Source organism: Bicyclus anynana, chromosome 11 (genome assembly GCF_947172395.1).
Source record: "Bicyclus anynana chromosome 11, ilBicAnyn1.1, whole genome shotgun sequence".
Taxonomy (NCBI): domain Eukaryota; kingdom Metazoa; phylum Arthropoda; class Insecta; order Lepidoptera; family Nymphalidae; genus Bicyclus; species Bicyclus anynana.
Genome location: NC_069093.1, coordinates 2,671,159 through 2,695,018, shown reverse-complemented (window position 1 = coordinate 2,695,018; position 23,860 = coordinate 2,671,159). Strand labels below are relative to the sequence as shown.

Below are 23,860 nucleotides of genomic sequence, written 5' to 3'. Positions count from 1 at the left end.
GAAGTATTTATTAAAAATTTGATATTATTAAGTAGTTACAAATGAAATGTAACTTCTCATTTTAGTGAACTAGAAGTGGTAGACCGTTTTTTATTCCCATTCAATTACACGACGAAAACATTTACAAGAAACATCAATTCTATAGAAACAATTTTTATAAACGCGTTAGATCGTTGATCTTATACTTTGACAGGGTAGTAAAGTCTAGCAAGGCAAGTCCTCATATAATTGCTCTAAGTTCATAAAATGTTCATAAACCTGCATCGTGACCATCTGCTGGCTGATTATGTTGTTATTTAATTTAATAAATTTAAATTTTCAATTATATTTATATTTTTTGTTCATTTATGTTTTCAAACTTAACTAAATTATAACATTTATACTACCTACTCTAGTCATCGTCGACTGTATTAGACAATGATGATTATGTTAATCAACAGTATTTCTGATAACTATAAATTTTGTGCTGTCAATATTTTTGTCAATTTTGCTCTTCACCTATGATGTGACATGTAAGCAGATACACTTTTGATTTCTCTTTTTACATCTTTTATTTTATTTATCTCGTATAAAGTTTAGAACCCCTGAAAGATTTGTGTTTAGTGATCTTAGTATAGTCCTGTAGAGTGTCCTGTATAACCAGCGAGCGCCGACGAGATGCCGCGCGTCAGGGGCCCTCACACGAAACACTGACCTAGTTAACGTTTACTCACTAACCTGTAGAGTGGAAGTGCAGGGCGGGCGCGTCCGGCCAGTGGTGCGAGTGCGGCGCGTACAGCGGGCGAGAGTCCGCCGGCAGCTCCAGGTACTGCGCAGCGATCGCCGACGAGATGCCGCGCGTCAGGGGCCCTCACACGAAACACTGACCTAGTTAACGTTTACTCACTAACCTGTAGAGTGGAAGTGCAGGGCGGGCGCGTCCGGCCAGTGGTGCGAGTGCGGCGCGTACAGCGGGCGAGAGTCCGCCGGCAGCTCCAGGTACTGCGCAGCGATCGCCGACGAGATGCCGCGCGTCAGGGGCCCTCACACGAAACACTGACCTAGTTAACGTTTACTCACTAACCTGTAGAGTGGAAGTGCAGGGCGGGCGCGTCCGGCCAGTGGTGCGAGTGCGGCGCGTACAGCGGGCGAGAGTCCGCCGGCAGCTCCAGGTACTGCGCAGCGATCGCCGACGAGATGCCGCGCGTCAGGGGCCCTCACACGAAACACTGACCTAGTTAACGTTTACTCACTAACCTGTAGAGTGGAAGTGCAGGGCGGGCGCGTCCGTCCAGTGGTGCGAGTGCGGCGCGTACAGCGGGCGAGAGTCCGCCGGCAGCTCCAGGTACTGCGCAGCGATCGCCGACGAGATGCCGCGCGTCAGGGGCCCTCACACGAAACACTGACCTAGTTAACGTTTACTCACTAACCTGTAGAGTGGAAGTGCAGGGCGGGCGCGTCCGGCCAGTGGTGCGAGTGCGACGCGTACAGCGGGCGAGAGTCCGCCGGCAGCTCCAGGTACTGCGCAGCGATCGCCGACGAGATGCCGCGCGTCAGGGGCCCTCACACGAAACACTGACCTAGTTAACGTTTACTCACTAACCTGTAGAGTGGAAGTGCAGGGCGGGCGCGTCCGGCCAGTGGTGCGAGTGCGGCGCGTACAGCGGGCGAGAGTCCGCCGGCAGCTCCAGGTACTGCGCAGCGATCGTCGACGAGATGCCGCGCGTCAGGGGCCCTCACACGAAACACTGACCTAGTTAACGTTTACTCACTAACCTGTAGAGTGGAAGTGCAGGGCGGGCGCGTCCGGCCAGTGGTGCGAGTGCGGCGCGTACAGCGGGCGAGAGTCCGCCGGCAGCTCTAGGTACTGCGCAGCGATCGCCGACGAGATGCCGCGCGTCAGGGGCCTATAGTATATAATAAAAAACGTGTGTGTCTCGGGACGATCGACAGAAGTGATTACTGAAACCTGTTGCCAAAAAGGGAAGCCAGACTGGCACCGTAACGCGTTACGTGACGAAGCTATTTGCCGAAGGCTCCCATAAGAATATCACTTCAATACGTTATTCAACGGTATTGTTACCAGAACCTTTCATTATTTACAATAGCATTTTTCACCAAAAATCAAGGCATTCACTGGAAATGGCTCCGGCTGAAAGTAACCACTTCAGGTTGCTAGAAGGTATAAGATTTTGTGGCAATAGCTGAAGTCGATTTTGAATGCGTTAGCGTGTGTATTATTTCAAAAGAGCCTTTTAAGAGACCTACTTTATAGGCGATATAATTTTGGAAGAATAATTATATGTACGAGTATGAACTTTTTCCATTACTTGAGAGAAAAAGTAATATACTCTACATATTATATAAATGTCGTGATTCAAGGACCAGAGATGTTTTGGGGATGGTGAAACTGCATTGTAGGACATTTCTAAATTATGTATCCCCTATGGTGATGTAAGATGTTTAGTTATACTTCATGATTTTCCACTTAAGACCAGTCAGACCATCTGCTTATTCAGTTATTACTATAAGTATACATATTCCCAGAGATGTGATTTATTTGAAACACTTCTATTTAAAATGCAAAATACAAAATACCTATTTTGTATTTTGCATTTAAATGCTTTTTAGTAAAAAGCATTTTGTATTTTATTTGAAATACCTTTCGAGATGTATTTTGTATTTTTAATATTAATTTCAAAATGCAAAATACTTTGTGATTAAGTTTAGCCAACATTAATAGTCAAAGAAAACGAAATGAACGAATGACGCTTGTATTGCCGAATTTGACCAATAGAGGCGCCTGCAAGCCATGCGCGCCCTTTTTAGGGTTCCGTAGTCCACAAGGAACCCTTATAGTTTCGCTATGTCCGTCTGTCTGACCGTCCGTTCGTCCGTCCGCGGCTTAGCGCAGTGTCTATAATTACTAGAAATCTGTAAATTAGCATGAGTGTGTATATTAAAATGTAAACAAAGCCATGTAATAAAATCTTTATTAATATTAATTATGTAATAAATTTTTTTAGGTTAAAACTATTAATTAAAAATAAATTATGAGTTAATAAAAAGGTAAAGCTGTAAATAAAATAAGATATCTCAGAGTCTGTTAAAACTAGAAAGCTGAAATTTGGTATGGATATGCATGCACATTAATTACGTGTATAAAGTAGTAAAAAGAAAATTCGAAAAAAGTTGTTTTTGGGGTTCTTTCCTACATGCAAAGTGAGGATGAATTTTTTATCTTCTATCACATGGTCGGCACCGTTATCGGTATTTTTTGTGCATTACATATGGAATTAAACTGCTCATTTAATCTACGGAACTCTACTCTGCGCGTGGCCCGACACGCGCTTGGCTGGTTTTTTTATTTTTTCTTCGTTGGTCAAAGTGCGCGCTTTTAATCTTGACGAGTGACAATGTCACACGAAAACGACGAACATTATGACGAACGTTTTTGTTCGGCTATGTCTGTATTTCTCATGATAAATACAAATTATCTGTGATTTGGTCAAAAGGTATTTTATTTTGAAAAAGTATTTTGAAAATACCTATTTTGCATTTAGCATTTAAAATAGCAAACGCAAACCTATTTGGTATTTTGCATTTGAAATAGTAAATCTCAAAAGTATTTTGCATTTTGTATTTAAATGCTTTTTTAAAACCATTTTGTACATCTCTGCATATTCCATGACTTGACAAACCTGTTTGTGTGTGTAAATCTAATCCTTACTTGTACGCGAAAGCTGTGCAATACGCCGTAAGAGAGTTCCGCTGGTAGAAGTCGATGATCTTCTTCCGATCTGAGGGCGATATCGGCGTGAGGTCCCTCCCGTTCCAGTAGTCCACGCACGAGTCCAGGATTATATCCGCTGTGCCCTGCCAAAGCAACGAAATATTGTAATTAATATTCCCTTGGGAATGGGAGGGAATTGGACCACTTTTTAATATGTTGTTGACAACAAAAAATTTGAAAATCTCCTTGCGCTTATTTTATCTACGTGACACTGGTGAAATACACCGCGAGAACTTATTCAAGGCCCAACATTTTCAGATTTTTGATCTAGATTTAAATTTAATTTATTTAAGAAGCGTAGATTTTAATCTACGCTTTTTAAAGGTCTGAAGACCAAAATGAAACCCATTTTGGTCTTCAGACCTCAAAAAGCGTCTCCCCCCTAATCGTATAAACTATAAAGGAGCATGTCAAAGTCAGCACGTCAGAATGTACCTGTGTCAACATCTGCAGCTGGTTGGCCTGGTCCTTCACGAGCACGGCCAGCATGTGCGGCAGCGGCACCTTCACACGCGTGCTGAGGTGCAGCGAGCGCACGAAGCGCGTCTCTCGTCTGATTGTGTCCGCTTGCTAAAGACAACCAATCACCAAATCAGTATCCATTGATATTTAGTGAAAACAAGAATTTAAAAATTAAAAAACTTACTAAATGTAACTTGGCGGCGTCGAGTAAACTTACCAAATGTCGGAAAACTGCCAGACATTCTTGTATATTGTAGGAATTGGCAACTGAATCCGTAAAACCAATCTGTTTAGCCAACTCGCAGAGACACCGTCTGTTCGTCACAGGCACTAGGTCTTCACTGAAATAAAAAATTACAGTAAGTCACAGATATTGAAATAAACCTGAAAATTAACCCTGGAATTTGGAATTTCTTGGATGTTTTTAACTAATCTTTTCCCTTGTTAAAGAAGATTGGCAATTTGGAAGCGGCGATATAAATGGGCAGCAGATTGAGGTGCGTGCGCCAGCGCCGCTCGTCGCGCTCACGTGGTGCGTGTGTACCTGTAGTGCGCCTCGCAGGTGAGGTGCGCGCAGAAGTGCGCGTACGTGTGCCGCGGCGCGTGGGCGCACGTGTTGAGCAGCGCGGCCAGCCCGAGCGGCTTGAGGCGCGCGAGGTGCGTGCGCCAGCGCCGCTCGTCGCGCTCACGTGGTGCGTGTGTACCTGTAGTGCGCCTCGCAGGTGAGGTGCGCGCAGAAGTGCGCGTACGTGTGCCGCGGCGCGTGGGCGCACGTGTTAAGCAGCGCGGCCAGCCCGAGCGGCTTGAGGCGCGCGAGGTGCGTGCGCCAGCGCCGCTCGTCGCGCTCACGTGGTGCGTGTGTACCTGTAGTGCGCCTCGCAGGTGAGGTGCGCGCAGAAGTGCGCGTACGTGTGCCGCGGCGCGTGCGCGCACGTGTTGAGCAGCGCGGCCAGCCCGAGCGGCTTGAGGCGCGCGAGGTGCGTGCGCCAGCGCCGCTCGTCGCGCTCACGTGGTGCGTGTGTACCTGTAGTGCGCCTCGCAGGTGAGGTGCGCGCAGAAGTGCGCGTACGTGTGCCGCGGCGCGTGCGCGCACGTGTTGAGCAGCGCGGCCAGCCCGAGCGGCTTGAGGCGCGCGAGGTGCGTGCGCCAGCGCCGCTCGTCGCGCTCACGTGGTGCGTGTGTACCTGTAGTGCGCCTCGCAGGTGAGGTGCGCGCAGAAGTGCGCGTACGTGTGCCGCGGCGCGTGCGCGCACGTGTTGAGCAGCGCGGCCAGCCCGAGCGGCTTGAGGCGCGCGAGGTGCGTGCGCCAGCGCCGCTCGTCGCGCTCACGTGGTGCGTGTGTACCTGTAGTGCGCCTCGCAGGTGAGGTGCGCGCAGAAGTGCGCGTACGTGTGCCGCGGCGCGTGCGCGCACGTGTTGAGCAGCGCGGCCAGCCCGAGCGGCTTGAGGCGCGCGAGGTGCGTGCGCCAGCGCCGCTCGTCGCGCTCACGTGGTGCGTGTGTACCTGTAGTGCGCCTCGCAGGTGAGGTGCGCGCAGAAGTGCGCGTACGTGTGCCGCGGCGCGTGCGCGCACGTGTTGAGCAGCGCGGCCAGCCCGAGCGGCTTGAGGCGCGCGAGGTGCGTGCGCCAGCGCCGCTCGTCGCGCTCACGTGGTGCGTGTGTACCTGTAGTGCGCCTCGCAGGTGAGGTGCGCGCAGAAGTGCGCGTACGTGTGCCGCGGCGCGTGCGCGCACGTGTTGAGCAGCGCGGCCAGCCCGAGCGGCTTGAGGCGCGCGAGGTGCGTGCGCCAGCGCCGCTCGTCGCGCTCACGTGGTGCGTGTGTACCTGTAGTGCGCCTCGCAGGTGAGGTGCGCGCAGAAGTGCGCGTACGTGTGCCGCGGCGCGTGCGCGCACGTGTTGAGCAGCGCGGCCAGCCCGAGCGGCTTGAGGCGCGCGAGGTGCGTGCGCCAGCGCTGCTCGTCGAACTCCACTCGGAATGGTGCGTTCTGGTCGTGGGTCAGATCGAGCACCTGCAAAACAAGTCATACTCGTAAGTACAATACGAATTAAGGAGTACAGCCGAATCGGCAGTAGTTAATTTGAAAGGTTTTTGTAGATTAGTGACCTTTAACGCCATATTGCCATTTCATTAATCAGGAGTAAAATGTGCTGTGCTGTGCTCCATTATCAAAATACAACTAAAAACAATCATATTTTTCTATTCTTCGAAATCCAATATTAAATTAAATGATGGTTTTATCTTCCCTGGAGTTATGGGAAAAGTACGAGTAGGTACACAACAATAACACGCAGCAACATACTGCACTGAAATCAAGCGACATATTCCACAATAAGCTCCCTGATCCATACAACCTGTGACATAAATGTTAAGTCCCAGTAATCATCATTTGTATGTTATGATTTGAACGTTTTTATAAAAAATATATATTGAACACTCATAGAGAGAAAATAATAACCCTCACTAAAATTACCTCAACGATGGTAGATGTATCGGCGTTAGTCTTGGTATCGCCGATGTGCTCGAGGTTGCTGTGACTCTGGTGCCCCATAGACTCCACGAGACTCGTTTTGCTCGAGTTGTGCGAAGTTGGGCTCGAGTTGCGAAGGAAGAACACTTTCTCGGCGGTAGGATTCGGCCATGATAGAATACCTTTTTTGTCTATACAACAGAGGGCCTATACAAAGAAGAAAATATATTATGACACGTTTTCCTTCCAGTTGCCTTATTCAGTAATTTCAGTGGATATACATGAAGATTACCAACTAGCTATTATTAGTAATTTTTATGTTACAAGGCTCCATATTCACTATTTATTTATTGCTAAATGATCAAAATTACTAAATTAGTGTCTAATGAAAGTCATAGTAGATGTCTATAGAATATAATGTATAATTGCTATGTGAATTGCGTTCCAAGACATTTTAGTGTAGATAATATATAGATATGAGACTATATTCGTAGGTAAAAATGTCATCCGGTAGCGGATTTTGCCCAATTGACATTGTGATTTTCGTTAACAATGGGCTTCATGAAATATGAAAAATACGACTGTATTGATATTATTTATATTGAACTAATATACACCAAAGTTAATGAATATGCTTACATTTATACTTTCCTATTTCTAAACTAAGGCTAGGCACAGTAATACTAGATAATGTGAAGATATAACAAAATGAACCGAATTCTGCATACATATTCCATACAATGTTTTTGTTTTTGTCACTATTATGCACGACTACTACTAACTGAAAGGATAAATACAAATACATCGTACCGATAAAGAGCCCAAAACGTGTACAATGTTGGCAGTCCGTGCGACCATGTCCTCTCGACCGACGAGAATGTTCCAGAAGGTCCTGCCCAAGGAGCCCAAGCTGTCCACTTTGAGGTTGGACTCGCTGAGCGCTTGTATGAGAGGGTCGCTCGCTTCCTCTGATATGGAGCAGGACTTGGGCCTCGTGTATATCTGACGCGTCTCCGACAACAGCTTGAACCTACAATTTTACATTTACATATGAAAATATATACCTACATATATCAATAAATGCACCTTCAACTTTTCAGTCGTGTGCATTTTAAGAAATTAAATATCACGTGTCTCAAACGATGAAGAAAAAACATCGTGAGGAAACCTGCATACCAGAGAATTTTGTGTGTGAAGTCTGCCAATTGGGCCAGCGAGGTGGACTATTGGCCTAACCCTTCTCATTCTAAGAGCAGACTCGAGCTCAGCAATGAGCCGAATATTTGGTTGGTGATATAATAAAAGTGAAGTGAATATAAAAGGAAGTTTATGGTAGAAGTATATGGTACAGTTTCTTCAGGGATAAAAATATAACCTATTACTAAACTGATCATCTTGGGTAAGATTCACGGCGGAAGGTAGCGGGGGTGCGAGGAAAACATCTTTTTTTTTTTTTTTTTCAAGCACTATATCTCACATATCTCATCGAATTTTACTATGAGGACACATACACACCTCGCCAGGCCGTAGCAATTGAGCGTGATCCAGGTGACGGGGAAGAATATCTGCAGCAGCGGCAGCGACGCCGCGACGGTCTGCAGCAGGTAGGCCTCGCTCCAGTGCGCGCTGGGCAGCCCGCACAGCTGGCGCGCCACGCTCGCCGCCAGCGTCAGAGCCACCGCCACCGGCAGCACTATGCCCTCTAGTATCTTCACCATACACTGCCAGAAGTAACCATTTATATTCCTTTAATGGGGATGATGACTAGATTTGAATATATTGATTTTAATGATACATTCGGGTAAATAAGGTCAATGTTAACTAATTTATACATAAAAGGCAAAGATTGACTGGATATTTGCAAAATAAATAAGATTATAAAAGTTCAAAATCAAAATCAAAAATCAAAATCAAAAATCATTTATTTCAAGTAGGCTCAGTTTACAAGCACTTTTGACACGTCAGTTGACTATTTGTAAAGATTCTACCACCGGTTCGGAAGGCAGGTTCTGCTGAGAAGATACCGGCAAGAAACTCAACAGTTGCTCTTTTGAAAAAGTCATACAGTATTATAATTTACAATTAATAACAATTACTGTTTACATTTTTTATAGTTTTACTTTCTGTGTGAAGGTGGAAGCTGATCCAACGACCTCCAAGCATCTTTATCATTAAGGAACTCATCAATGTTGTAGTACCCTCGACTAAGTAGATGTTTTTTAACACATTGCTTAAAGCTATGCATTGGCAGGTCCATCACAGTCTTGGGGATCTTATTATAGAAGAGTACACCCAAACCTACAAAAGATTTTTTTACTCTTTGGAGACGATATGCAGAAATAACTAACTTATGCCCGTGTCTAGTAAGACGTGGGTTTAAATCTCCTTTTCGTTTGTACAAATTAATATTTTGTCTTACATATACTATACTGTTATATATATATTGACAGGCTACTGTTAGTATACCTATTTCTTTAAACTTTTGACGAAGGGACTCGCGTGATTTTAATTGATATATTGCTCGAATTGCTCTTTTTTGAAGAACAAATATAGATTGTATATCGGCAGCCTTGCCCCACAATAAAATACCGTAAGACATTACGCTGTGAAAGTACGCAAAATAAGCAAGCCTAGCTGTATCAACATCAGTAAACTGTCTTATTTTTCTCACGGCAAATGCCGCTGAGCTAAGTTTACCAGACAGTTTTTCTATATGAGCACCCCACTGAAGTTTACAATCCAAGGTCACTCCCAGGAAAACTGTGGAACTCTACATTTCCAGTGTTTCACCATCGATCATTATAGACTTATCTAATTTTTTAACATTTGGCAATGAAAACTCAATACATTTAGTTTTCTTGGCATTCAAAAGTAGATTATTTGCAGTGAACCAATGCGACACATGCGATATGGCACGGTTTACGTCGTCAGAGTTATCTTTATTTCTGTCGGACTTAAAAATTAAGGATGTGTCATCAGCAAACAGTACAATCTCACATATGCCGCTGACATGGTATGGTAAATCGTTTATGTACACTAAAAATAGAAAAGGACCCAGAATTGAACCCTGTGGGACGCCCATTATGGTAGTGGAACCGTGCGACTTTATATCATTTATGCATACCTTCTGCGTTCTATCATTGCCTCTTATCTCAGTGATAGAACGCAGAAGGTATGCATGCAATTAATCTATTAAAATCTATTAGTTCAAAATCTATTAAAAATATTTTATCATAATTAGATGAAAATTCGTACAGTTTTAGCTTCCTTACATTAAATGTGTAATTTTTTAATACATGAACTATAAACATAAACGCAGAAATAACAAAGATATTAGTAATTTTGTTTAAACGCCCATACAAATCTAACGATCATTAATTGCCTACGACGTCACAAGAGCGTACCATTTTGTATGGGGCGTTTATCAGGGATCCGCGGCAGCGCCGCAAATCTGACTCTTTAAATCCCTGTAGCTCCGAAGGTAATGATCGCAGATACCCTGTTACTTTTACAAAATTGCTTTACTATTAGCATACTCTTAATTTATATACAATTTAAAAAACTGTCATCATCCCTATTCAAGTTGGCTTAGTTTACAACCACTTGTCATCATTATTATCAGTCCATGGATGTTAACTGCTGGACATAGGTCTCTTGTAAGGACTTCCAAACACTGCATAAATTTTAAATAATAAATAAATATGGAAATTACGTTCGCTTTCGACCTTCAAACTATAGTACTTCTACTGTTAAATGATAGTAAGCCCTCATTCGCACGAGAGAGTATGAAGTTAAATGAATTTATCTATTTTCAACGCCCAAAATTGAAAATGCAACACTGCTCGAAAGAAAAACATCGTCGTCGTGTTTTTAAAACGCTGTCGTGTGAATATATTCTTGGGCTATGCATTTGTTGTATTTGAACACGTTTTTAAGGTCTGTTAAAAAGACTCATGCAAATAAGGCCTAAGCGACACTTTCGACATACGTTTTCTAGATACCTTAATTTCTAACTTGTTTGTTGGTAAACATTACACATTGAGTATGGCTTTAGTATAGATACACTGTACAACTTACCAAATACCTCTGTTTCTCAAACACAGTCACAGGTCTGGCGGTGGCTTGGTCGAGGGCCAATTTTAAATTCTTCAAATATGGTGTTTCACACATGCGGTACGTTTTGTTCGGATGCGGAGAGCGGACGCGAGGCGCGCTCAGATGTTCCTTCGTCTGCAATACAGGCATCACACTGTCACAGGTCAGGTCTACCTACTTATAAGCATCTGGCGTAGCTAGGTAACCAAGGACTCTGGTGCAATTAAAAAAATGGGACCCCATTAGGTACTATCTAAACTGGTTAGATTTTTTCCAATAAAAATATTAAATATACAAATACCTACTTTCCATAAGAATTGTCCAGAAGTGTATGTCTGGTATTTTAAAATAACTATGTTGTTTCAAGTACATAATGACATTAAAACATAATCAAGTTTTTTAAAATTTTTGTTTGTCTGTCTGTTTTTCTGTTTATCCAGGCTAATCCTTATGGGACTTCCACTGGAAGATAGAGGAGGTTATAGAGCAACATACCTATAGGCTACTTTTTATCAGAAAAAATCATACTTCGAATGAATGAAGTCGCCCTCGTCCGCTATTTTATAATATTAAGTATGAGCTTACCTGCGATCCTGATAGAAAAATCTGCCCAAAGAATAGTTCAGCATCACCCGGCTGCAGACCCTGGCAGTGCCCTGGCACCTCCTGCCCCGGTCGGAGCACGATTATGTCTCCCTCTACTAACAACGCCCATGGAAGATTTACTATGATTCCTGCATAAAATAAGAACAATTTACAAGCCTTTCCAGGGTGCCGAGCATACATATATACTTATAATAAACCTGAAGAGAGGTAATTTCTGTACATGAAATATATTTCCAAAATAATTATTAGGGGGTGATTAACTGATTAGTGATCAATACTGATGCCAAAAATGCAATCAGTAAAATTATATAGCCTATAGTAGTGTAGCTTCCTAACAGTGAACACATTCTACAATGACCTGTCTGTTAATCAGTAGGGCTATAATGCAGACCACAACACAAATATTTATTTATTTATAATTTATTTATATTATATTATATTATATTATATTTTTTATTTATATTAGCAGGGAATTAATTAGAATTTACTGAAATGTTTAACAATCATAGCACTATTTTTGCTATATGTTTATAAATTGTAAAAGTAGACACTGACAAATATTTTCAAAATATCTTTAATGTACAGAATTTGACCTGTTACAAGTATAGATTACTGTAATATGAGGGGGGTGGGCAAATTCTTTCTTGAAGTGCTCCATTAAACAAAATTTCATTTGAAAATTACTGTACTGTAATTAACAACTATAATCATACTATTACTGCAGTAATGCTTACTATTTAATAATTCATAAATTCATATGAAAAAAGGAAATAAAACTATCTCACCGTCCCTGTAAGTCCATTGAAGGATAACACAAGGCGAGAAGGGAGCACATAGGTGTGGGTAGTGATGTTCTTTCCACTGACATTTTTCTATGGCTCTATCTAGGGTCTCTGTAATAAAGAAATAAATTGTATTAATGTTTAATAATAACATAGCAGTGCATTGCTCAAGAGATCATCAAGAGCTGTGATAGCCCAGTGGATACAATCTCTGCCTCTGATTCAGGAGGAAGTGGGTTCTAATCTGGTCTAAGGCAAGCAGTTCTGATTTTTCAGTTGTGTGCATTTTAAGAAATTAAATATCACGTGTCTCAAACGGTGAAGAAGAAACATTGTGAAGAAACCTGCATACCAGAGAATTTTTTTAATTCTCCGCATGTGTGCCAATCCGCATTGGGCCCGTGTGGTGGACTATTGGCTTAACCCCTCTCATTCAGAGAGGAGACTTGAGGTCAACAGTGAGCCGAATATGGGTTGAGAATGATGAGTGCATTGCTCTGCCTCTACAGGGATCAGAAGATTATTACTGACAGGTATATTGTAGCCTTATGGGACCTCAGCGGCGTCACCGGGGGGTTTGGGCGAGCACGGAAACATCGCCTGATGGGGCCCAAAGGCAGAAGCAGAGTAGATGGGCAGAACGACTCTCTAAAGGCGTCTCGTCTGATAGACCAGTAGTTCCTGTGATTAGTGAGTTCAAGCAAAAAAAAACAAGCAAACAAACTCTTCAGCTTTATAATATTAGTATAGATATAATAATTGATTGTTTACTATAATGTTTAGCTCATAAACATCCTTAACATTTTAAGAGCAAATAAAGTTTAATATTATATGAATAATAATATACTATTTCATATTTCTTACCTAATACCTTCTTAACACGATGTGGTATTTCATTTCTGTACAAATATTCTTCGTTTGCTGCTATCAAAATATTAATTACAAGTAAGATAAATAAAAATAAAGCTTCCCAAAGTAAATATCCTTGTGCTAAGATAGTTCCTCCAACCAGATATGTCAATATTAAACATACTATATTAACTAATGTCACAGTGTATGCTATTCCAGATAACAGAACTTTCTCAGATGTCAATGATATGATATTCTTTATAATACCAAGTCTGAAAAAAATACATTTCATCTTTATTTCAATCATGATTAAAAATTTGACCTGTGGTCTGCAGACTGTAATGTTTGGGACCAAAACTTTAAGAACAAAAACATTTTATCCCAATTAAATAATATTTTGGAAATGAATAATGTTGGATGTAGTTTCTTGTTTGAGAAAATATTAGTTACTAGCTGACGCCGCGCGGTTTTATCCGCGTAGTTTTTCTTCCCGTAGAAATAAAATCAAATTGGACCAGTAGTTCCTGAGATTAGCGCGTTCAATCAAACAAACAAACAAACTCTTCAGCTTTATAATATTAGTATACATATATTTTAAATAACACTAATATCCTGCATTTTTCTATTTGTCTGTAAATACTGTTAGTAGTCATCATCATTATCAACCTACATTTGGCTCACTGCTGAGCTTGAGTCTCCTCAAAGAATGAGAGGGGTTAGGCCAATAGTCCTCCACCCTGGCCCAATGCAGAACTCACCTACTATTTTTTGTAGTAGGTGATGAACTTTAGATAGCACAACTATACTAATTTTTGATTTGAAAACTCTAAATTTGATTTTCAGTTTTTTAAATTAATTATAAGGTGATGGAATTGGGAAGAAAATGACCTCTCAGGCTACTATGTTGTATATGTTGTACTATGCTACTACTACTATGAATTTGAGACATACAGTGATACCTCTTGATGTGTTCTTAAAGCAGATATTTAGAATTCTACACCATGAGATTCAGAATAAAGTGGCATGGACTGTATGTATGAATGAAATAATCTTATATTAATTCAGGCAAGAAAAAAAAAATGTTTAACTGAATAGCTGATCTAGTTGTTGAAAGAGAAACTTAAAGTATGCACAATATTTCCAATGCGATTTGTGCTATCGTTAATTTACTATCTCTAAGCAATTTGATTTTTTTAAATAATTATTTGTTCAGCTCAAAATTGCATTATAAATTAATTGGTAAATATATACCCTATGCGATTTCTTAGTTTATGTTCATCAATAACAGTATGTATGTCATCTCTCAGCTTTTTCAATGCAGCCTTCGTCGAGTATCCCTTGTCGTGTTGTATGTTATCTTCCATTATAAACAGTATTCACATATTTATTTACAGTAAAAATAAAATCATCGTAATGAAAATTATTAAAAAAAAACACAACAACATTACGTCAAAAATGTCAAAAACAGCTGACCACAGACTTACACCATAGAATTCAATTTGATCTGTGAACCCTCATTTTTATCTTTTGTCTATGGGTGTATCCTATTAATCCGTAGACGGAGAACTATTAGAATTGTGATTGTGAATTTTAACGGTTTTTGGTACGTCAAGGTCTGCGCAGCAAATAAACAAATCTATCGTATTTTCACAAAAAGAGATTATTCCTATGACATCTATGTTGATTCGTTAACCTTTGTAATATTTTATGCTCAAGTTAGTTGGAAGATTGGTAAGGTGTGGTGCAACTTTTTCTAAAACGGCAACATTGCGCTATCAATCAAAAGTTTCGAGTTTTCAACACCCGAATGACCGGAGTGAAGTTGGCATTACTCAGAATTTATGAAAATACTTCAAGTTTCATTTCTATTTTTATGTAAGTAGTAAGGCGTATTCACTTTTCATGTGTTAGCGAGGATTCAAGTCCCGATGTTTATTGTAAACTTAGCGAGACTAAATCTTTCAGTGCGATGTATACAACGTAATAGATAAATTAAAGTGATGTGTAGCGTTCAGTGTTAGTCAAGTAATTGTCATCGTTCGGACTCGACGCAGACAGTGCGCCATTGATCTTGCATAAAAATAAAACAAGAAATGTCTTTATCATTTCTCATCATAGTTCCCTCGAGGTGAAGATTAGTGCTATAAATCGTGATGTGGCAACCGAAAGGTGTATAGGTCAATAACATGGCAGAATTGTTATCGCGAAGAACTAAGTGCAGTGGTTCCAGGAAACGAGCTCTTTTCCAACTATGGATTTGGTGTACATTGATAAAGTGTTTATGTTTGCCGTGTATCTTCGCCAACTGCCTCACCGTAGACATAACGGTGGCTGTGTATCCACAAGGTGACATCAATATCAAATATGGTGACCCTCTGGAGTTGTTTTGTGTTACAGACAATAAATATACGTCCAATGATATTCAGTTCAAAATAGGTCAGAATACGTTGGAATCGGAAATTGTGAACAGCACAACGCGGCGGTTGTACATTCCTCATCCTGAGAAGCAGGTGGAAACTTACTGTTGTCATAATGAAAGAACCAATAAAAGATGCACCAGCAGGGTGCTCGTGGATAGTCCACCTGGTAATGTCACAGACTTCAAATGTGTATCAAAAAATTTAGATATATTAAATTGCTCATGGACTAATCTATCCATGCTATCATCTGTTCAATACACATTAACTTTTTCTGTCCATATGAATTATGTGACTCCCGCCTGTGTACCTTCGCAAATTGGTTCAACCAAATACTGTGTGTGGAACACAACTAGCTATCCTAGGTACAGGCAACAGGAAGAAACGCAGTACTTTTACCTGTATGCTAAAAATGTATTTGGATTCAACAGCCAAAATTTTATCATAGATCACTTTGCCATTGTCATACCAGATCCTCCTTATGATTTGAATGTAAGTAAAGTTGGTACTCACAATGTAGTCATCCAATGGAAGATTCCTAATAACATAGTTGATTTCTTAAAGTGTGGAATAGATCATATAATACAGTACCAGATAGCGAAGGTGGATAATAGAACATATTTCCGAACAGTGAACACATCAAATTTGCCGTCCAAACAAAAGGAAAAGTATACATTTAATTTAACAGATCTGCCATATGCTCATATGCAATATGAGGTACGTATCTATATAAAATCAAAGAAAGCTGCCTCTCGAGAGTTCTGGTCAGAATATGGATTTTTAGTGTTCACAACTCTCAGTGAAATACCAGATAGACCACCTAATATGATAGCAGGAGCTTTTGACCAATCTACCTACAACAAAAATAGAGTTATTAATGTTTATTGGAAACAACTTGAGGAATGGGAAGAAGCTGGTTCAAATTTTACATACAAAGTACTTGTATCACAAAATAACAGAACTCAAACTGTATTCCCTGAAAGAAATAAGAGTATGAGTTATGTCTCATTGAATGCAACTCTCGACGCTCTAGATGTTACAGTCTGGTCGTTCAACGTGAAAGGTTCTTCTGTCAACAGCAGTCATATGTACATTCCACCAGAAAAGGACACTCATTCCTTAAAAGTTACATCTTTTACCAAGTTAGCATATGAAAATGGCACGTATGAGTTATCATGGGTCGGATTAAAAAATATTGACAATTATACACTGTTCTGGTGCCAACACAATACCACTCAGATATGTATTAGTCGATTGAACTTTACCGTTCTAGATTCACAAAAGACTAATCATATAATAGATTTACCAAGAGAATACAGATATCAGTTTGCAATATCTGCAAATAAGGGTTCAAAGACAAGTGGCATGTCCTGGGCAAAGTGTGACATATCCAAAGAGGGATTTGTGATGTATCGATTTGAGGTGCATTTGAAATATGATGCTCCTACTAAGTCCTCTGTCACATTACGATGGCAAATGGACTGTGCCCTCAAAGATGGCATCATAACTGGCTATAACATATCCTACTGTCCAATTGTTCAAACAAGTAGTGAATGTGACAAATCAGTTGAAAATAAATATGTTTTTATATCTAATCCAAAGCAGATGGATGTGACCATAGAGAACTTATATTCTTTTAGAACATACCAATTTACATTTGCTCTCAATACTGTACATGGACAAAAGAATATAGAAAATGCAACTGTCGTCATTACTACATCAGAAGATACTCCTACAAAACCTAGAAATGTTCAGATAAGTAATGTCACAAATGATTCATTGCAAATATCATGGGATCCACCACAAAATAGAAATGGTATAATTGGCAAATATGTAATATGGAACTATAATGACACAATTTATGAAGACAATGTGTCTGGAACTGATACTTCAAAACGTCTTATCACTTTGCCAGGACTTCAGCCATTCACTAATTACTCTCTGTCTGTTCAGGCATGTAATATTCCAATTGGTTTATGCTCTAAAAGACACTATAATGACAGCATTTTTGTCAGAACAAGCATTGGGCCTCCCAGCAGGCTGAAAGCACCAACTGTAAAAAACAATCCTGATATGCTTAAATGGGAGCCGCCTGAAAATGCAGGGGGAACAGTCGACCTTTACCAGATAAGAAGGGTTAAAGATGATTTGAAACCTGAAATTTTAGATACAACAGATTTGTCATTATCTTTGATTCACTGTGAAGGTGTTGTATCAACAGAAACTTATGAAGTTAGAGCAGTGAACTATGATTATGATATATACAATGGGGCTTTAGGAGACACTAATGTGACCCTGCCTAAAAGAGGCCCAAATGATACTGACAAGGAGTATCCTGGTCCATGGAGTGAACCGAGCACTGTGGCCTGCAGAGGCAAAGATGGCTTGACTATGATTCTGATTTTCATAGCTGTATTTGCCCTAATAGGTATAGCATATGGTTCAATTAAGTTGTACAAAAAGTATAGAAAAATGGAAGATATCAAGCCTGTCTTGCCAAATGGTTTGGGAATACCTGAAAAAGATATCTCAAAGTATGCGTTTAGCAGTTGGAGTCCTACAAACAAGGATGAAAAGCCACCCTCAGATGAAATGTTATTGTTGCCCAATAGTAAAACAACAGTCTCTACACCTGACACAAAACAAAAAGATGACAATTGTGGGGCGAGCGATCACACAGACAGTACTGCATTATCTTCAGATTCATCTGTGCGCGGCCCTATCGAAAGACAAGCCTCTACATCAGATGATGGCTCCAATTCATCTTTTATAGATGTAGAACAACAAGTCAAAGATGTAGATGGTGATGATAAAAAAGACGAAGATTCATCCGCGAATGAGACTGAGAGTTCAGCTGAAGATTCCCCCTATTTTAGTGATAAAGCTTTCAAGAAAAATCCAACAAGTGGATATGTTCAACAGCCTATCGTCAATCCAGGAACTGGATACGTACAATCGGCGCCAGCGCACGCAGTAAATACGACACCTAAAGTCGCTATGCAACCGTCTACCACTAGTTATGTAATGGCCGGTCTGCAACCGCCTGTATTCACTACGAGCACGGCAGCGCCGAAAACATCGCAGCCATCGTCAGGATACGTTCTTCGTGCAGAAGCACAACCGAGGCCCGGAATTGATTTTCCAAAATTAGGGCCATCGCCACCCAAGTTATTGGGACCTGAAAACTTGCCAACTATGCCTACTTTGCCACCACCAACAAAACAGAGCACAGACAACAGCTACATTCAGCTGCAGTCGCTAGATTCCTTGCCTAGTCTCAAGTCGAGCGTGGGTAATCCTACGCCGCTGAAGCCGCCAGCTTCCAGTGGGTACGTCAGTACAGCAGACATAGTCATCAACAAGCACCTGAACAATATGATCGCCGGCCCGCACGCCGAGGAGTCTGCCATACTAGACCCGGCGATGTCTCCCGACGCCTATTGTCGGTTTTCATGGAGCACTGACCCCGCAAATGATAATTTACACACGCTTCTCGCCGAGTCGCCCACGCGGACGACCAAGAATTGAAGCAAACTTTGTGTGCAGAAGTGATATAGTACTGATAAATACAAATAGACTCGCAGTGACACAATAATCGTGAACAGAACACTAGTAGCTTTACCAATAATAAGTTATGGGACGTTTTTGTTTCTCACAGATATTCTGTGTTGTATCTAGTGATAATTCTTGTGCCTTATTAATTTATTTTAGGTGATATAAAACAAGCTTATAGGTGAGGTTATTTCTTTAATGCTGTTCCTATAGTCACAGTGAGGTAATAAAGAATAGAAGAATCTCGAAAACACTATACATTGTTGCAGATTCTACTTATTCGATACATAAGACGTAAAAATGGAGGGTATATACAAAATCAATCTGATACCCAACGATCTAAGTATGGAAGGGACCATCCTGCAGATCGCTGACACCCTAGACAATTTAAACGGAATAGTCGATGACGTGTTTGCCCGTATAATGAACAGAATAAAAGTGAACACAGACAAGACCTCTAAACTCCAGGAAAGGATCACTTTGTCAAGAGCTAAAGTGGAGACACTTGCTGGTATGCAGAAGGCAATCAAAGTGTTCTCTAGTGCGAAGTATCCCGCTTCCATTGAACATGAGAACTATCAATCGATTTTTGATACCAACAACTACCACTACGAATCCAAAAAGGTTACTCTGAGCGGGAAGTCTCAGAGGCAATCGAACGAAAAAGCGATTCAGGTATGTTATTTCTTACTATTTTAATACAAAGTATCTAGCGGACGCCCGCGACTTCGTCTGCGGAAACCTTACTACCTTAAAAAATAAACTTTTAAAGTGTAACAATTATGTCATACATGATTATTGCGTAACTTAAGCCATTTACGCAGCTCATGCAAAGAAAGCTCCAACAATTTATCCCTCTTCTTCTATTGATTGCTGCCGAATGTTATGTAGCCTATAGCGTATAGCCTTCTTCGATAAATGGACTATTCAAAACAAAAATACTTTTTCAATTCGAACCAGTAGGTCCTGGGATGACTGCTTTGAAACAAACAAACTTCAGCTTTATTATACTAGTATAGATATATGGGAGGTTCCATGTTCAGTTGTTTATTTTTTTTTATGGGAATCGAACCCGCACAAGTGGCACGGCGATTTTTCGACGAGAACCACAGCACTACCAACTGCGCCATAGCCGTCAAACGGACGTTCATATTATATGGTACTTACTCATTAGCTTGTTTATGTACGCGCCACGTTAGTTGTAGCATTTTTTTTCTTGAATATCTATGCAATTTTAATATATAAATCTGAAAGGGCGAAATCTGGAAAACCACTTGACGTACTAATATGAAATTCGGCAGGGAGGTAGTTTGTAGACGTCTGCTAAGAATTGATTTTGCGACATGGCAAATCCGGCTCGGCCAATCCGGACGAAGTCGGGCGTGCGCTAGTAGTTAATTATTGCGGTGTTTTTTAGGAGAAGCTTCACTTCTTCCACGTGAAAGTGGCTGAACCGAAGGCAGCGAAGGCCAAACAGGACTTCAATCTGAAGGCCGTGGTCAACGAAGTGTCAACGGTCGGCGATCTTTTGATATACAATACTGACGAGAGCCCATATGTGGGGGCCCCGAGCAAGGCGCCGGTGTATGTGCCCACCGTTAGTGCCAGCGTGGAGAAGAATCTTCTAGAAGAAGCGCCGCCATCTATAATGAATAGGAACATCTTGAAACGCGAGATAGACGAATACATGTACGCGCCTGGTATGGGAATGGTGAGTTATGTTTTAGCGACGATTGATTTCATTTTTTAGATTTTTTTAAATCTCTCGGGGCCTATGTATTGCGACAAATAAGATAATCTCGTGTAGTGAAATAGACAAAATTTAACCAAAGGCTTCACAACCGGAAATACGGACTGGGACAAATACGATGCCATTGGATGAAATTTATGTCTACTCGTATATTTCTCTTCACTCAAGTCGCACGTTAGCACCAATTTATCTCAATACCAAATTTCATCCAAATCGGTCCAGTAGTTTAGCCGTGAAAATGTAACAGACAGACAGACAGACTTACTTTCACATTTATAACAGTGGTGTGCACAAGGTTTTTAACTAGGGTTTTTACGAACCAAATGACAAACTTTTTCTCCGAAACAGGTGCATAATGATCCTAATTGAATTGCATTTATGTAGTGCCCGCTACTGGGTATGTATCCTTTAGGCACTACATTAGTGACGTCTGCCTAGTAAAAATAAGTCGATACCAAGCTGATGATGTATTCATTCAATGATCCAATCCTTTTGTAGCATAAATATTCAGGATTTCATTTATAGGATACGTTTATGGGTTTTTGAAGACCAACGTACCTAAAGAACATAATTAATGTAGGTGAGTACTATTATCTATATCTGTGACCAGGTACCGGAGTTGGACATGCCGCTCGACCTGCCACACTTGCCGGGCATCGCGGGTGACGTTCAGTACCTGATCACAAGCGACGGGTCCATCGCACCCTCGGCCATCACCTCGCCGGTCAGCCCATTCAACGCTGTGCCGGAAATAGAATTACCCGAGTTGCCGGACTTACAAGACCTCAACGATTCGGTGCCGGATATAACGGACGCACCGCCCGTTCCGATAGTGGTAGTTCCTGTGCCACCAATTGTTCCTGGATCCGACACGCCTGGGTCTGGCATGCCCGGGTCTGTCATACCCGGAGCACCGAGCGTGCCTGCGCCACCTAGTATGCCCGTGCCGCCGCCTCCACCACCACCACCGCCGCCGATGGACTTCCAAACAACAAATGATGGGTGAGTGCTAGCATATTAATAATCTATCTATACCAACTATATTTTTATACTATAGACAAGTTGGGTGTCCCCAAAATCACCGCAAAAAGTGATTCGATTTTAGCTACTCCACTGAGCACACAAATGCACAATTTTGCGTTTACTTACATTATACATATAGTTTTTACACTTGAACACACAACTCGACATTGTACACAATATTTAGTTATTATTTGTTTAAATAACTTTTGTTGATTACTTTCTGCGCCACAGTTTCGACGTGTTAGTAACATATCTACTAGTATAAAATCTTTTATCTCTACTTATTAATTTTCTATTGTGGATACACGGATTTATAAAACATAGATAGTGCGTAGTCGCAGGATTCGTTTTATGTGCCCCGAAATGGGAGCCCTCGACGCATCTCTACGCCTAACGATAAGTACGCTTGTGTGCGTATCGCCGAGTGTTATTAGCTTAGCTCTTAAGCTCACATAGTCAAGTGACTTTCGTTTGGAGTGAAAAATTGTTAGGGGTTGCGTGACTTTAGGTTATTACTATTAGTCTAAGTGTGGGTAGTAGTACTTTTTGTGATAGAACTCGTCCAGGGACGTACTATACTACGCTAATCCTTGCCGTCAAGCATTGTGTGTTAGAACCTGACTGGTAGGGCTGCCTATTGGCACTTATGTATATATGTATAAAGTCTCAGATCGAGGATGCAATTTCGACGTTTGAACGTTTAGGACCTTCCTTGTATATTCTCCGAGCTACTGTAAAAGAATTTTCACGCGGCTTTTACAGGTCGATTAAAAAAAAATTTGAAGCGACTTTTAGACTTTTTCCTTAAGCTTTAAATAAATAAATAAGATCATGTATATGCACCGAAAAAAGGTAGATAAATTTAAAATATTTTCGTCAAACGATTCTGCTAAAAATATTTCCATTCACGTCATAGATAAGTGAAGTTATTCTGAATTCCAAATAGCGGAAAAGCTGCCAAATACCAGTTATTTTGCATTTCAATGCATTAAAAAGACGTAATTCTGAAATATACTCAGAGGCACAATTATCCGCCCTCTTCAATATGACGCGAGTATATTAAAGTTGACGGATAATTGTGCCTCTGTGTATAGTTTAGCAAATCTGTTAAGAAAGAAAACTATAATTTGTTACCAGTGGGAGCTATAGACCTTCCATTTTTAACGGCACGGTTTTATCTAATGATATTTAAATTAAGTTTTAGATTGTCTATTCAACTGTACAGGTCTCAGTTCCTACATTAAACGAATTTGAGAGTTCAAACTTAGTTTCAGTTCTCACTGTATTTTTGCATAAGTTAAAATAAAAAACTTAATACAGCTAAAAAACTCCAGTCCAATTAGGAATGGTGTATTCATAAAAAAGTGTTTAGTTTATGATAAAGATCTGTACGAGTATTCAGTATAGTTTCGAAAACATATTCAGAGGTTGGCGTAATCTGAGCTTTCTTACCTGATTTTTTCATACGGGGTCGTACCCCAAACACATGTTGATATTGCGTTCTCATGAAGAGGGGATTTTATCTCGACTTTCATCGGCCCGCGAACGGGTGTATGGAGTATTTTTTACCCTACTACCAGGGTGTAAAATTTTGACTGGTATTAGTACTGGTAAGGACAGTCGTCTTCAGAAGCATTATAACGCTTTTTTTGAAGAGCAAAGTATTTATTTACTATTATACCCTAAGTGGTTTACTGTAATTAATGCATGTAATTCCCATTCTATTAGGTATATGGGGCTGAAATGTAGCCTATATTACAAGGTAATTATGTGTTTAAAATTGGCTTTTGACGGCCTCCGTGGCGCAGTGGTGTGCGCGGTGGATTACAAGACGGAGGTCTTGGGTTCGATCCCCGGCTGGGCCGATTGAGGTTTTCTTAATTGGCTGGGGAGATTTTCTTAATTTGTCCAGGTTTAGCTGGTGGGAGGCTTTGGCCGTGGCTAGTTACCACCCTACCGACAAAGACGTACCGCCAAGCGATTTAGCGTTCCGGTACGACGTCGTGTAGAAACCGAAAGGAGTGTGGATTTCATCCTCCTCCTTAGCTAGTTAGCCCGACTCCATCTTAGATTGCATCATCACT

At 41.0% G+C, this 23,860-nt stretch overlaps 3 protein-coding genes across 4 annotated transcripts in view; 2 read left to right on the top strand and 1 right to left on the bottom strand.

Moving 5' to 3' along the window:
* Positions 1-14,488, bottom strand: part of LOC112049542 (transmembrane protein 94) — a 30,766-nt gene extending 16,278 nt beyond the window's left edge. The window contains exons 1-13 of the mRNA XM_052884191.1: positions 14,286-14,488; positions 13,050-13,306; positions 12,189-12,296; positions 11,383-11,531; positions 10,780-10,932; positions 8,218-8,423; positions 7,513-7,732; positions 6,706-6,909; positions 6,059-6,243; positions 4,452-4,575; positions 4,208-4,342; positions 3,710-3,855; positions 1,756-1,886 (exon numbers count right to left, since the gene is read on the bottom strand). Of these exons, the coding sequence (XP_052740151.1) occupies positions 1,756-1,886; positions 3,710-3,855; positions 4,208-4,342; positions 4,452-4,575; positions 6,059-6,243; positions 6,706-6,909; positions 7,513-7,732; positions 8,218-8,423; positions 10,780-10,932; positions 11,383-11,531; positions 12,189-12,296; positions 13,050-13,306; positions 14,286-14,398 (2,131 nt within the window). The 5' untranslated portion in view covers positions 14,399-14,488. The remainder of the gene's footprint in view (positions 1-1,755; positions 1,887-3,709; positions 3,856-4,207; positions 4,343-4,451; positions 4,576-6,058; positions 6,244-6,705; positions 6,910-7,512; positions 7,733-8,217; positions 8,424-10,779; positions 10,933-11,382; positions 11,532-12,188; positions 12,297-13,049; positions 13,307-14,285) is intronic.
* A 280-nt stretch (positions 14,489-14,768) lies between these two features.
* LOC112049539 (WASH complex subunit 1) overlaps positions 14,769-23,860 on the top strand; it is a 58,681-nt gene continuing 49,589 nt past the window's right edge. Inside the window, exons 1-4 of one of the 2 annotated variants that reach the window (XM_024087473.2) lie at positions 14,769-14,909; positions 19,273-19,678; positions 20,421-20,714; positions 21,364-21,755. In XM_024087473.2, the coding sequence (XP_023943241.2) occupies positions 19,304-19,678; positions 20,421-20,714; positions 21,364-21,755 (1,061 nt within the window). In that variant the 5' untranslated portion in view covers positions 14,769-14,909; positions 19,273-19,303. Of the gene's footprint in view, positions 14,910-19,043; positions 19,185-19,272; positions 19,679-20,420; positions 20,715-21,363; positions 21,756-23,860 lie in introns of those variants that run through there. The other variant, XM_024087472.2, reaches the window with a different exon arrangement.
* On the top strand, positions 14,916-18,979 carry LOC112049538 (cytokine receptor). Its single transcript, XM_024087471.2, has one exon. It carries the CDS (start codon positions 15,221-15,223, stop codon positions 18,977-18,979), a length of 3,759 nt encoding a protein of 1,252 aa, XP_023943239.2. The 5' UTR covers positions 14,916-15,220.

Excerpts from the sequence above, each read along its gene's own strand:
- LOC112049538 (XM_024087471.2), top strand. The coding sequence starts at position 15,221 with ATGGCAGAATTGTTATCGCGAAGAACTAAGTGCAGTGGTTCCAGGAAA.